Here is a 13,930-nt window from a genome sequence, read left to right as displayed (position 1 = left end):
GCAAAACTGTGACAAAATAAATGGACCCTCCCCCCCAGTCAGAAATCTAGGCATCCTTGTTTCCTTCCCAAAGGAAAACTGCACCTTCCCATTTTCCTGGTTTTTTTCCTTCCTTCGGCCTATCTCTGCCTCCACTTACAAACATAACAGAATGTTTTTCTCCTTAACTTCTTATGTATTGCTTTCATGGGTTTACTGAAACTTCAGAAGAAAAAAGTTTTTCAAGCTTTAAAGCTGTACACCTACAGCAGCAAAATGGCAGAATTGATGTTTATTAAAAAAAAACAGCTTTAATTTAGACCAGCAATATAATTATTGTCTTCAAATCCATGATTTTTGTTACTTGTAATTAATAATTATCCCTCTTAAAATTCATCTGTCTTAAGCAGCTCTCTTTTCTTTTTCCTTATTTAAAAATATAAGAATATAAACTACAGTATGCTTGAGTCAGACTGGATGATTTTTCAGTTATTCCTTTTAAAGGTTGCCTTTCACTGCCCTTCTTCTTACTCTTGTAAGTTAGAATCATTTTGCTCCTTACATGAATGGTTAAAGGTCCTACTTGCACCTCTACAGCCACTGCTTCTAAATCCTTGGAGCAAATCCCATGAAAGAACCAAGACTTCTCCTTAGGGAGGGGGCATTTCTCCCGTGACAAAATGATGATTTTCACACCAAATCCAGGTGTTAACACCAGGCAGGGTCTGTCACTGCTTTATATACTTTTCTCCAAATTTTTCCTTCAGCTTTTTCCACTGGAGACATAAAAGATAAATAAAAAGTACAGCAAGTCCTCACCTCAGGGTCTTTTGGGTTCTGCTTTGCAAGCATATCCAAAACAGGCTGCAGGTCCCGGACTTCATGAGGGAACAGTGACAGGAAACGTTTGTACCCTCTCACCTAAAGCAGAAAGTTTCAGAATTCAATCACCCAGCACTACTGAGGGGAAAGAAAAGACCCTTGCAGGAATTTCTTGATTAGGATCCTCACATCATAAGGAGAGTAAGCATGGAAATTAAAGTCTTAAATGCCCTGTGATATTTGTGTTTTTACAAAGTTATTAAGAATTCATGAAATGATGATTAACTTTAAAACAAGGGACATCTGGAGACTGGCTAGTCCAACCCCCCTGGTAAAGCAGGGTCACTCCAGCAGGGTGCCCAGGACCACATCCATGGGGTGTCCAAAATATTTTCTTGTGCTTGACTATAAATTCCACATTCATCTAATTGCTCATCACAGTTTACTTTTCAATGTTATAACTCATGTTTTATCACTGAGTATCTCTATGTCTGCAATTTCTTTTGCATTCAGACCTTGATTTTTCCTAATCTGGATCATTATATAACATAAGCCATGATGAAAATGGGAAACAAGAGAACTAGTCTTTCACAATACAGTTTAAAATATTTAATCAGATTAGACACTTACTTATTTTAATATTTTTGAAAATAACAAAGAAAATACTAATAATTTACTAATTTCAGTTAAAGAACATTAAATTTAGGATTTTTTTACCTTTGTAATGATGTAGAGATATTTAAAAGCCAAGTGAACTAGTAGAGGAGGAGATCCACTGTCCTGTATTATTGCCAACAAGGAATTCATCATTCCCTCTAGTGGAAGGAGAGAAAAACCAGTGAGACTACATGCAGTTCACAGAGTTCCCTGTACTTCTGATAGAACAGAGAGAGACAACAACTATAAAATAGAAGTACTATCAGCCACAGCAATCTTGTAATGCAAACCCAGATCTTACAGAGTAACAGATTTTTACGTATAGACAGAAAAAATATTTAAGGATGACATTCCTACCTAAGTGGCGATCCAAAAGGTGAGGTTGTTCCTGGTACTTGTCCATTATGCCTGGAAATTAAAAGATATCTGTAATAAACTACTCCAAAGCTCTTCCAGACCTTTAACTGTGAGATACCCTCTGATTCTGAACAGTTTCAGCTTAAGATTTCTGCATCCCTGAGCTGCCACCACTTGTAAGCAGGGTCACAAAGTTAAAAAATCATAGAGTGGATGGAGCTTGGAGCAGCCTGGTCTAATGGAAAGTGTCCCTGCTCATGGCAGGGCAGGTGGAATGAGATGATCTTTAAGGTCCCTTCCAACCCAGAGCAGTCTATAATTCCAAGTAAGAGTACAAGCACAGTCTGTCCCCCTCACACTGCACTCCTCTACCTACTGAACCATCAAGCCACCCCCAGGAGTCTCTCCAACTTCCTTGGACAAACCTCCCACAAGTAACACTTTGCAATGAGAGTGTGCCTCACAATCTCAGAGCTAGTTTCTTATTTTGAAAAAGAATTTAGCAAAGAGCAAAGAATCCTTAACAAATTTTAACCTCAACAAACACAAACTGCAGCTCTTACCACTGTGCTCCTCAAAACTGTTCACATCCCTTACTCTGTTTTGCTGCCAGTAACACGGTCTCTTCCTTTTGAATACTGATTCGAGAGGACAAATTGAAATTTATATTGAAAAAAAAATTAAGAAAACTTGGAAAGCTTTCAGACACAAAAGCTTTTCAATTTAAACCCAGAATCAACAAAAAGCAGCCACAGAAATGAAAGATGGATTCCCAAGGAGATCATTAACTGATCCAGTGTGGCACTAGAGACTATCTGGCTCATTTTAGCCATTTGGTCAGAAAATAGCTTTTGAATTAGAAAATTAAAACCTCCTTAACCTCCCCTTTTCTGTATTTGTTTCTCTCGTAAACAACTTCACTCTGTCCTTTTTCTCTGCTTGACACATCAACACTTACATTTAAGACATGACTGAAAGCCAACAGTGCTGCAGTTGACCAGTGGATGACACTGCACAACCACTTTCAGACACCAGACCATCCAACAGGATCCTTGTGCAATTCCACTGGGATACCAGAAGGCCATCAAGAGGGAAACCTGAGCTTCTAACCATCACTGACTTCCCACCTTAATTAATGATGCCTTAAGCTGCACACAAACAGCAGAACCAGAGAACATGAATTCCAACACCAAAGCAATAACTTTCCAGCAGAACTGACATTGAAGAGCAAATTATTTTCCCAGGTCACAGCCCAACAAAGATAAAATAAAACCCCAAATATAAAAGCTGAAGAGAATGAACCTAAACCAGATCCTCTAAACCTATTATTTCAAAAGAGATATTCCTATATTTTCCTACAAAATTGTAGCTGCAGATTAAACTGTTTCCCAAACTTCTCTTTCTAATGGTTCATCAAAAAATGAGCAGCATTAGTTTTTCTGAATCCTTTGAAAATTTTCATTTAAATCCTCTGGAATGAGTACTTACTGTGTTCTCTGTACCCAAACAAAAGAAATTCCCTAAGTTTCAGTGTTCTAACCCACACATTGAGCCTCTTGGCAGATTTAGAACATTTTTTCTCAAAAAGATCAATGACACCTGAGCACACTAAATGTTATAACCCAATACTGAACCACATACACAGTATTTTTTTTAAGTATATTGAGCCTGTATTTACTAGGCAACAATATACAGGCAGAAAGCTCATAAATACAATTTAAATGCACAGAAGTGCTTCATGCAATATGACAACACAGAGAGGCACAGCAAGGTGAATTTTCCAGCAATGGTTTTCCCTGTCCCACTGAAATGTGACATTTCCTCTGTGATGCTGAACGACCTCACCAATGTGACTCCCTGGGACTTCTGTCTGAGCAGTTACATGTCCATCATTTAGATGGAACAGTCAGTTCAGTCAACCACAATAATGCTGTTGAAAGATTTCTCAGGGTCAGATCTCCAAATTTGGGGGGTTCTGCTTTATTGTTTGCCCACCTCACTTCTTGTCATCAAAAACAAAGCTGCTGGGTCAATATCTTGACTGTGAGTTTTGCAATTTCACCATCCTTTGCAAAAATACTTGCAAAATGCCAGTCTGCTAAATTCAGTTTGCAAATACATGAAGCACTGAATGAAATTTTGCAAATCACCTCATCAGAATATTGACCCAACACACAGATGTGCCTTGAAACAGGCTGGTCATCCAGGACACTGTTACCTGCACCTCACTATGGCCCTTCCAGATTCAGCCGAGGCCCAGACAGCTTTCCTTAGACCTTTTCACAAAAGTGAAATCAAGCTACCTTCACTTGGAAAAACATACATGATCTGTATGGATTCAGCCACTCTTCACATCTCCCATGCAATTAAAAAGTAAAAATAGGAAATTGACACTGTAAAGCACAAAATGGGTATGTTTCGATGAGTAATTAGGTAAAAAAGTTGCTTTATTTGACAGACATACAAACTTTTAACTAAATTATGGCCTGAATTTGAATAAGAAACTGGAGGCCTAACATGAGTCAGAATTCTGGAATCTAAGACCTAAGTTTTCATTTACAGTAGTTAAATACCAGGTAATAAAGGAATATCTATATGGAAAACAAAACGAGCATAAAACCCAACTGAACTACTTGTTGATAAAGTTCCAGCATTATCACTGACACAGAAATTAACGGTTTGGCCCCTTTTTGCTAATCAGAAATAATAAAATTAACAATACATAATAAAATGTTTGTATCAAGCAATAGCAGGACCACTCCCTTTGGCAGCCGTGCTTACCTATGAACCGTTGCACGGCCATTTCCCTTGTCGCCAGCTCCCCGAACACTTCCCTCAGGTTCCCGATGAGCTCCGCGACCTCCCGGCTCTCGGTGAAGCTGTCCAGGATGTTCCTGTCGCTGAGGGCACCCGGCTCCCGCTCCTCGCCCTCCTCCGGCTCCCGCCCCGCTCCGTCCATCGCGGCGGGCCCGGCGCTGCCAGTGTCAGAGGGAAGGGTCAGTTCTGCCGCCCCTCCGGGTGCGGGCACGGCCGGTCCCGCCGCCCTCACACCCCGCCCGGCCCCGCCATGCGGCCCCTCCTGCAGCCCCTCCCGCAGCCCCACCCGGCCCTACCGGCCTCCGCCGCCGGCCCGCACCGTGGGGCTCCCGGAGCCGCTGCCCTCGCCCCTCCGGCCCGGCCCGGTGCGACCACCCGGGACCACCCGGGACAAGGGAGCACCCGGGACAAGGGAGCACCCGGGACAAGCGCCGCTGCCGCCCCGGGCCCGCCCCGCGCCGCCGCCGCTCCCGCTCTGCTACGGGCCGCCAGGAGGGACTAAAGGCGGCGGCGGCGCCGCCTCCGAGAGCGGGCCCGGCCCCTGCGCGGGGTGGCCGGGAGCTGAGGGGCGGACACGCCCTGGGGACACACATCGGGGGTGGGGACACCCAGCGTGGGGACACCCAACCGGGACAGGAACACCTGCTGGAGATGGGGACACCCAGCGTGGGGACACCCAGCTATGGGGTCCTGGGGATGGGACAAGGATGGGGACACAGGCATGGGCACCCAAGCACTGGGTGAGGATGGAGATAGGGACCCCCAGGGAAGAGAACAGGGATGGGGACAGGGACCCCAGGGGAAAAGGACAAGGATGAGGACAACCTCGGTTGCACAAGGTGTGTGGGAGACAGCTGGATGATGCCGTTATCCGTGACCACCATTCCTTACCCCACCCACACCAAAACACTGCTTTACACGGTTAATATCAGTACACATTATCCAAACCTCATACAATTCTGGAAACAACATTCAAACCCTGAAAGCTACAACTACAGCTGCACTGATTATACAGGAAATTCAAGGAGGCACTTCAGCCCAGCCAGGATGTCAGAACAGGTAGTGGCTCTTTCCTGCTATCCAACAGCTCCATCCACACCCAAATATTTTATCTTCAGGCTCAAACTCATGCAATCAAACCACAGTCACAAAACACATGTACACCGAATGCTGGGTTTCTGCAAGGCGAGTGTTTTATTTGAGAACAAGTTTGAGTTCACAAGTACTCCCCAGGGTGCTACAGGTCGGTTTGTTCACATTCATAAACACCAAAAAGTGCACATGCACTTTGCTCTTTCCTCAGACCTAGATTTTCCAGCCATCAGCTACAATCCCAGCTATGTTCTAACCCTACAGTTCCACTTGTCCACTGTTTCAGTTCTGTTAAGTTTTATAACCAACTTTGACAGATTCCCCTGATTCAAAAGAAGTAAAAGTTTTTCACTATTTGTATCATATTTACAGAGAGCAAAGTGCAATTGTTTTAAACCAATTACAACATCAAATTTTAAACTTCATTTAATCTTTATAGCACGACCATTTAAAATTGAAAAAAGCCTAAACATATTTGAGCACTTTTGAACAGAATATTTTAGTTTTAATCATGCCAGCCATCTGAAGCCTGAATACTCAGATCATTCTTACCCAAACCTTCTAATTAATTTGTGGGACTGCACTTACTTTTACTCTCTTTGCCACTTTCTTCCATTAAAATCCCCCCAGAGTCACTGATGTCCTCTAGCTCAGATTGTACACCATTATCTTGCTGAACACTTTTCTCCTCAAATTTCTACTGCTCGTGTTTACTGTAAAAATAAAGCAGTAAGGAACAATAAAACCCCTTACAAATGTATCAGATTTGACAGTATTCCTTCCATAACCCAGTGGTGGCACAACAGACCAGCTTTGCCCACTGCACTCATTTCCTAAAATTGAAAATCAACATCAAGCACCAACCAACCCAGCAGCCACAGGTGCTTCTCACCCAGCCACAGAGCCTCCCTCCCACACTTTGCTGTCTTTTTACAATGCTATTCAAATATGTTACTATTGTAGTACAACACACTAAAATATCACACTAAAACGATGAAATGCTATTATCAGCTTTGAGTGGTAACAACCTACTTCTGACTGTACAGGAATTATTGTAATTATTATTATAATTACCAAGGAATTAGACATCCTTATAGAAAATACCACTGCAATTTCAGTTCTTGTATCAAGAGAAAAATGAATGTGAGTAAATTATGTTCAATCAAAATAAATATTAGAAATATCATTAATTACATATGGTTGCCAAATGCAGCTAAAGGGCCTTGTCTGCTCATTAAATTAAAAAGAGAATGTTTCCAGATTCACAGAATCTGACTGAAATTTTGGACTAGGACACTTGACATGCAAAACGAAAGGGAAACAGAAGACCATGGGAAAAGGGCTGGGAACAGACAGAAAACTAAGCCAGAACTAACAAGGGCAGACATAAGAACTTGTTATTACTTCCAGCACCACTGTGCCACAACTGCAGCTCTCTGTAGCAAACTGCTGGTGGAGCAGCAGCAGGACTGGGAAGATGCTGCTGTGGAACAACAGCAGGAGCACAGCAGCTACAAGGTGAGAGAGCAAGGGCAGGCTGACTGTTGTGCTGCTTTCCAAGCCAGTGGAACCATGACAGACAAACAGTGCAGCCCTTTCCTTCAGCAGGGAGGAATCTGTGCAGGGAAACTAGTGCCAAAGTTAAAGATTACACAATTGCTCTTAGTTAGTGAGGCTCAAAAGTGCATTAAACCTTCTCCATATCAGGTCTTTTACCATCAATTCCAAGTTTTTGGTACTTGGGATGAGCAGGGGCTGCTCATTCCTAAGGGACTGTGTCAGAATTTCCCAAATGTACCTGGTTACTTCAGAAGTTTCTTCATCATGTTTAGGGTAGAGCCCCTGTACCCTGTCCCAAAATGGTTCCAATGGTTTATGTAATTAAAGAGCTGATACAACTTGTTTCGTTTCTCAAATCCTGGAGCTTTGGGTATTTTACTGTGATAGGCAGAGAAAAAAGAGCTGCTGAACCCCCCAAACATTCCAGCAATGGCCAGTTCAAATTCTGAATGGCCATAGAAGGAGGCAGGGTCAAATATAATCGGCCCGGAGTCGTCCTCAGCCACATTCCCTGCCCACAGGTCCCCATGCAGAAGAGCAGGAACAATTTCTACATCACAGAACATTTCAGGAATCTTTGGCTGAAAAAGCATAAACAGACATATAACACTTAAAGAGTTTTGAAGAAAATAACAAATAAAATAAAGTACTGTAGCATATTAGAGCCTGAGCTGGCCAAATGCTGCCTGTGTTCAGCCCTCATGGACTGCTTTGGACATTGATGGCAACAACAAGAAGCCAGTGATAAATGTTCTGGATTGCTCTTGACAGAGCTTAGCAAAGCATTTAATTCACAGTCTAGTATCAACACCTGGTACTGATATATTGTTTCTAGACATGGATACTGTTGGCTGTCATGAGAAATATAAAATTATTTAAACTAAGAAGTTTCAATGGCAAAAAGGACTGCAGTAAGCATCTGGGCAAATGAACAGAAGAGAGGGGGAGCATCCCTGGTGTTCCCTGTCTGCTGCATGGAACATGGCCTGAAACCAGCTGTAAGCCTGGGCCAGGTAAAACACAAACCCTTCCAGGCAGCAGAATTTCACCCACTTCATAACACCAAGCTCTTAGGATTTACCACATTACTATTATTATTAGCTCAATGCTCAGAAATAAACATTAATGCTGAATTACAGGGGTTTTTTCCCCCTATCTATAAAAACTGACAGAGCAACAGGAATTCTGTTCAGCTAACAGTGTTGCTGGACCCACTGTACAGGTCATCTAGACCCTGCTCTTCATTCCAAGTTGGGAAAATCACTTATAAAACTTATAAAACACCTTCACAATTACATTTTCTGAAATTCTAGAAAACAGATTTAAGACATGGTCATACTTTTAGCTGTGACCAGAGTTCTCTGGCTTCTCTGTCTCCATAATCTTTTTCAATCAAATCCAGCTGAGCCTGGAGTCGGTGACGAATAAAGAAGGATGGCCAGTCACTCTGCCACTCATTCACCTGGAAAATGCAACACAAGTTTGCCACACACAATTTTAACATATGTGCACTCAGTGCTAATAACAGAGATCCAGTTAAAACATTCAGTGCTGACAAAATGCCCTGGACATTGTCACTGTCACCAATGCAGAGCAACATCATTTGCTTTGGGAGTGCTGCTCTCCTTTACACTTTGGTGGGGCTCTCTTTATATAAGTTGTGGTTCTGGCTATTTTCATTCATTCTCATCTTTTAATGTATTTTAGAGGGAGAGTTTCTGGTGAGATCATTTCAGTTGTTCAATGTCAAGTTTCAAATCTTCCTGGAAATGCAGAAGTATTCATTCATTTTTACTGGGCAACATGTCGCTGTTGGACACGATGTATCAATGTAGGTTCACAGCACACACTGCGAGTTGCTAGGAAAAGGGGCTTTTACTCTCTGAACTTTTTAGCTTTTATAGGGTCTAACACTACAGGGTTAACATGATTGGGTAAGGGAACACCACCTCTTGTCCCATTGGTGGGACAAGAGAAAAACACACTATCTACAGTTATGCAGAACTGTTTTGAGAAAGCAAGATGGTTTACAAATGTTGTTGTTGAGTGCAAGATCTCCCAATAAACTTTCTCTTGGGAACAGATCTGCCACTGACAGCCTGCAATTCTCTCAGGCTCAGAGAAAATCAGGTCCACAGTAACATGCTTCTAATTTGGTGAAAAGTTGTACTTAGCGAAGAGTTTGAGACACTGGAGGTTCATTCAGTTAAGTCATAGAATGAAATCCAGATATGTGAGAGCCAGAAAATAGTGGAATTATCTCCAAGAGCCCTTTCCAATGTCTCATGAGACATTACATGATGAGGCTCTCCAAAAGCAGTGGAGTGATCCATATAGTAGGGGTTAATAAAACCAAGACATGGAATGTGAAGGTACACTGATTTTTTTAAGTATCACCAAGCTAAAGAAGCACCACCATTCCAAATTCTCACTCAATCCACTGTGCCTGCTGGCCACATGCACAGTACCAAGGAACAGGGATAGAACAGAGAAAGCAAAGTTGTGGTCAGAAAGCTGCAGAAAAATGAAGCAAGCTCAGGTATGAGGAGTTTACAGACCTCTCCAAGTGCCTGTTGGCTTTCACAGCTGTGGAACAGACCATACCTGTGGGATATAACCACAGCAAGTGGCTGTGTGGAATCCAAACTGATCCACAAACTGAGCCTCAGAGTGACCAGCTCCTTTTCCTGTAGAACAAAATAAATATTAGGGGATCTGAGATCTTTACATGGTAAAGTTTGAAAACACAGAACTTAAGGCAGAAAAAATAACTTTGGGCAATAAGTTACACTTATTTCATGGTCACAACCCTTTCTAAAGGAGGCAAGAAATCTTTTTGACTTGAAGATGCTGAATGGAAATGGAGGCATAGTCAGTCACAGTCAGTGAGTTTGCTTTGGATGAAGGAGTTGGACATTCAGGAAAGGAGCCCAAACACAGAGTCACAATCTGCTGTTCTGGAACTTGGACATGCTGCCATTAAATGTGGCTTGAGTTTGATTCAGAGATTATCTGGGACCTGCCAGGAATTTGGCCTTCACTCAAAAATAATTGATTATAATTTGTCCGCCACTAAGAGTCAGACCCAGTCCACCTCTGAAGTCACGGGAACAACACAGATACATACTGGTACTTCTGATTTTAATAGTAACAACTCAAAAAAATAATTCTTTATGTAGGTGATTCTTTTTTCATTTATGCTTTAATTCACTTTGAGGAGCAGCAATTTTTAAGTATTTTTCTACTTGAGTTAAGAACAACATCATTAAAGGGGAGCTTAATTCTGCATTTACTAAGGGACAATATTCTGCAATTAGTTAATTATCTAAACCAACAGCAAGCAAAAAATGAGATTTCTGTAAGCTCAAGAACATTTTAAGAGAGTGAGAGTGCATGAGGCTGAATGGTTTCAGTGACACTGAAGAAGAGCCCAAATTGTCAGTTTGACTTAGGAAAGTTGAAAGTCATGCTGTACCACAGCCACAGGAATTGCTTCTTTTTTGGTTGAGTACATTACATCAATGCTTTACCAATTGTGCTTCCCTCAGTCCTCAGCTTCTCTCCAAGTTTCTGGTTATAAAGATGAAGCTCTGCTATCTGCTCTCCCAGCTTTGAAGAGTATCTGTAGGATCAAATAAACCAAAATTAAACTGAAACAAGTGAACAAATATTACAGGGGAAAAAAAAAAAACCTCAATTAAATATGACCAAGGCTATTTTTGGCAAACATAAAACCTTAATCAATTTCACAAGCACATAACAGGGATCAAATGACTTGATAACAGCTCTGAAGACACAGATAATACAACAAACACAGTAAATGCTCTTGCAAGAAAGGTAAAGAGAACACAAGGTGATATAAACAAGGGCAGAAAGGGCAGGAGGATCTGTGCTCCTCCTTATCAGCCCCACTATCAGCAGAGAACAGAACATGGTATCTCCTGTTGGGCTTTACCCTTCCAAATCAGCTGAACAGCAGTTGAAAGAGTAAGTCTGAAAAGAAGCCATAGGCTTCTAGAATCAAGGCTGCCTGATGCTGAAGGCAGACAACTAAAACCAGTTAAATATTCCACAGGTATCTTAACAAGAGTTTCAAGGATGGAAACTAATTTTTTTTCCATGCCCAGAATGGAGGAAAATGGTTGATTTAAAATTGCAACCAGAAGGACTAAGGTTAGACATTGGAAAATCCTTTCTGGGAATGGTGAGCTGGATTAGAATAAACTGTTTGTAGAAGCTGTGGAATTGCCATTACTGTCCCAAATAAAATAGATGGGCTGGACAAGCAGCTGCCAGAAGAGCCATAGGCATGACACTGTTCCCATATGGAGGCCTGGAACACAGCAGTGTTCCTGAAAATCTGTTTTCAGCAACACACAACTCCTGAATTCCATGTTCAGGTTGGCTGACAGATGAAATGCTAATTCATGTCATCTTAATCATGGCTTAAATCATGCTGGAAGATTCTACTTAGAGAAGCAGAGGTTTCAAAGACCTAAGAAGCCTGTAAGGTTAAAGAAATCTGTTGGGCTGGGAAAAGAAACTCCATTGAAAAATCTCATGAGAGAACGATGAGCCAAATTCAGCTGTAATTACATTCACTGCAGCAGCATCTCATTCCACTTCTAGTGCAGGAAAAGCAAAATATGGACAAGGAGTGTGTACACACATATATAGATAGATACATACATATATTTATATATTTTAATATGTACACAGAGAAGCACAGATCTCAACAGAGAGAAGCTCTTGTCTCTGAGAGAATAAAGTGACTCTGCTCATGAAGTTTCCTGGCTGACTGTAAGACATTAAAAAAAAAAAAAAGTCCCAAAACATAGTAAAAAGAGATGCATTCACATACTTGTTGAGGTGCTTCATCTTTAGGTACTCCATGGCAAACATGGCTCCTCCTCCAGGCAGGTCAATCACTTTGATGGGCTGAGGCACTCTCACAATCTTGGTTTTCTGAATCGCTTCCAAACTTGCCATTTCCCCTTCAAACATTTTTCTAGCCTGTCAAGGAACAAGAATATCCTTGGGCTAAACCATAGATGTCTATAAGGAGTACTTTAGAAAAAACAGACTTTTGACAAAGTGGCAAGGAGTTAATTCCTCTTGATAAAAGCAGAAAGCTGCAGCAAGGCAGCTTCCACAGAGGAAGACTTAAGGGCCTTAAGCCTAACTTTTTTTTTTTTTTTTCTTAAATTCATTCCAGGGTTGTAGGATTTATCACATTTCACCCTGATTTACAGCTTCTTATAAAGACCCCAAACTACCTGGATGCAACAGCACCTCTGAGGATAATGTGGCCACTGCTAAATCAGGTAAACATTGAACCTTTAAATTGTTTATTTTTCCCCACAGGCCACTGGATGGAGACGACAGCACAAATATTCAGCATGTGCTCTGCATCTTTGAAGCAAAGGTGGTATTCTTCACAGCAGTTTAGGATGAATTTTGATACTGATAAAGCAAATTTCCGATGCACTGTGATGTTAGAAAAAGCAATTGAGTATTCATTTAGTAATAGAAAACTCCAGAGTTTAGCTTGAGAAGCTGCAAGAGTTTATTTTAGAAATGCAAAAAGCAGTGGGGATGTTAGAAACTTCTGTAGCTTTAAAGACAATACGTGAGTTTTAGCACTGGCCCCTGTTTGTGCCCTCCCATTATCGATCCTCCCAACTGGAACATGAAAAGGAATGCAGTGAATGCAAAATCAGTTCTGGGCTTTTCCAAACTCCAAGTACCACAATAACAGCTTTGTGCTTGGCCTCCTTTTTACAGGAATTACAGTAATTACAGTTCATTCCTGCTGTTGAGGGTTATCACATTGCATTACACTGCATTTCACACTAACCAAACCTGCAACATTAATTCTGGATATAAAATAGACACAGCTTAAAAAAGAATACTGAGAACTGGAATAATGATGTATTATTAACGATCAGCTGCTTTTGAAATAAAAAGCTATCTCTATGCAATCATAAGATCTGCTGGCATTGACCTGAGGTTTGTGGTTGATTTTCACAAATACCCGTCCTCTGTCTGTCTCATACGTTTGGCCTTGGCTGATGCATCCTCCTCCAGAGCTCCCCACTGCCTTCAGGAGGTTGGTGTTCAGCTCTGCCTTCAGGATCTTCTCCATGGTCATTTCCAGGCTGCTGCAGCCGCTCCTCTGCTAAACCTGCTGCAAAACAGGATTAAAGGTCTGGGTCCTTCTGCCACTGTCACTCTGCGATGAGGTAGGAAGGGCCACCCACCACAGAAAAAAAAAAAAAAACAACAACAAAAAAAACCAGCTATAAAAATAGCTCAACCAGAGAGAATGTTTCAAAACACTCTGCTTGTCGTGGGCTTTTATAGCTATACATGTAAAATAAAATTCTTTATAAATATTTGCTAGAATAAAATGGAGAGATTAATTCTAGGAGAGGTGGGTCCTGGGGCCTCTTAGCGGTGCTGGAGCTGCTGGTATTTGTAGTTTGGAGCCGCTTTAAAGCTCCGGGATCGCCTGCGGATCCCGTTTTAGGCCAATCCACTAGAGGGAAGCTGAAGGCAGCTCCAAGAACGGCCACGGGCGCTGTACCCGGGGTATTTGGTGTGAAATCCACACCTTCAGCCCAAAAGGATGTGATTAAATCCGCTA

General features: G+C 41.8%; 2 protein-coding genes across 2 annotated transcripts in view; both read right to left on the bottom strand.

The window, feature by feature from the left end:
- Window positions 1-5,092, bottom strand: part of TBCD (tubulin folding cofactor D) — a 117,018-nt gene extending 111,926 nt beyond the window's left edge. The window contains exons 1-5 of the mRNA XM_058852154.1: window positions 4,929-5,092; window positions 4,597-4,790; window positions 1,816-1,866; window positions 1,519-1,616; window positions 799-900 (exon numbers count right to left, since the gene is read on the bottom strand). Of these exons, the coding sequence (XP_058708137.1) occupies window positions 799-900; window positions 1,519-1,616; window positions 1,816-1,866; window positions 4,597-4,774 (429 nt within the window). The 5' untranslated portion in view covers window positions 4,775-4,790; window positions 4,929-5,092. The remainder of the gene's footprint in view (window positions 1-798; window positions 901-1,518; window positions 1,617-1,815; window positions 1,867-4,596; window positions 4,791-4,928) is intronic.
- A 711-nt stretch (window positions 5,093-5,803) lies between these two features.
- FN3K (fructosamine 3 kinase) lies at window positions 5,804-13,540 on the bottom strand. Its single transcript, XM_058852569.1, has 6 exons — window positions 13,289-13,540; window positions 12,146-12,297; window positions 10,815-10,906; window positions 9,889-9,971; window positions 8,624-8,746; window positions 5,804-7,865 (listed from the first exon to the last, which is right to left on the bottom strand). Exons 1-6 carry the CDS (start codon window positions 13,433-13,435, stop codon window positions 7,527-7,529), a joined length of 936 nt encoding a protein of 311 aa, XP_058708552.1. The 5' UTR covers window positions 13,436-13,540; the 3' UTR covers window positions 5,804-7,526.
- Between the last annotated feature and the right edge of the window lie 390 nt (window positions 13,541-13,930).

This window comes from Poecile atricapillus, chromosome 17 (genome assembly GCF_030490865.1).
Source record: "Poecile atricapillus isolate bPoeAtr1 chromosome 17, bPoeAtr1.hap1, whole genome shotgun sequence".
Classification (NCBI taxonomy): Eukaryota; Metazoa; Chordata; class Aves; order Passeriformes; family Paridae; genus Poecile; species Poecile atricapillus.
This window is presented reverse-complemented; position numbering and strand designations above follow the sequence as displayed.

What these genes read in the sequence shown, in the direction of transcription:
- FN3K (XM_058852569.1), bottom strand. Translation starts at nt 13,435, where the DNA reads ATGACCATGGAGAAGATCCTGAAGGCAGAGCTGAACACCAACCTCCTG. An exon ending in AAATCAACCACAAACCTCAG is followed by an intron (nt 12,298 to 13,288) that starts GTCAATGCCAGC and finishes GTTCCTTGACAG; the next exon opens with GCTAGAAAAATGTTTGAAGG. An exon ending in AACTCTGGTCACAGCTAAAA is followed by an intron (nt 7,866 to 8,623) that starts GTATGACCATGT and finishes ATGCTTTTTCAG; the next exon opens with CCAAAGATTCCTGAAATGTT.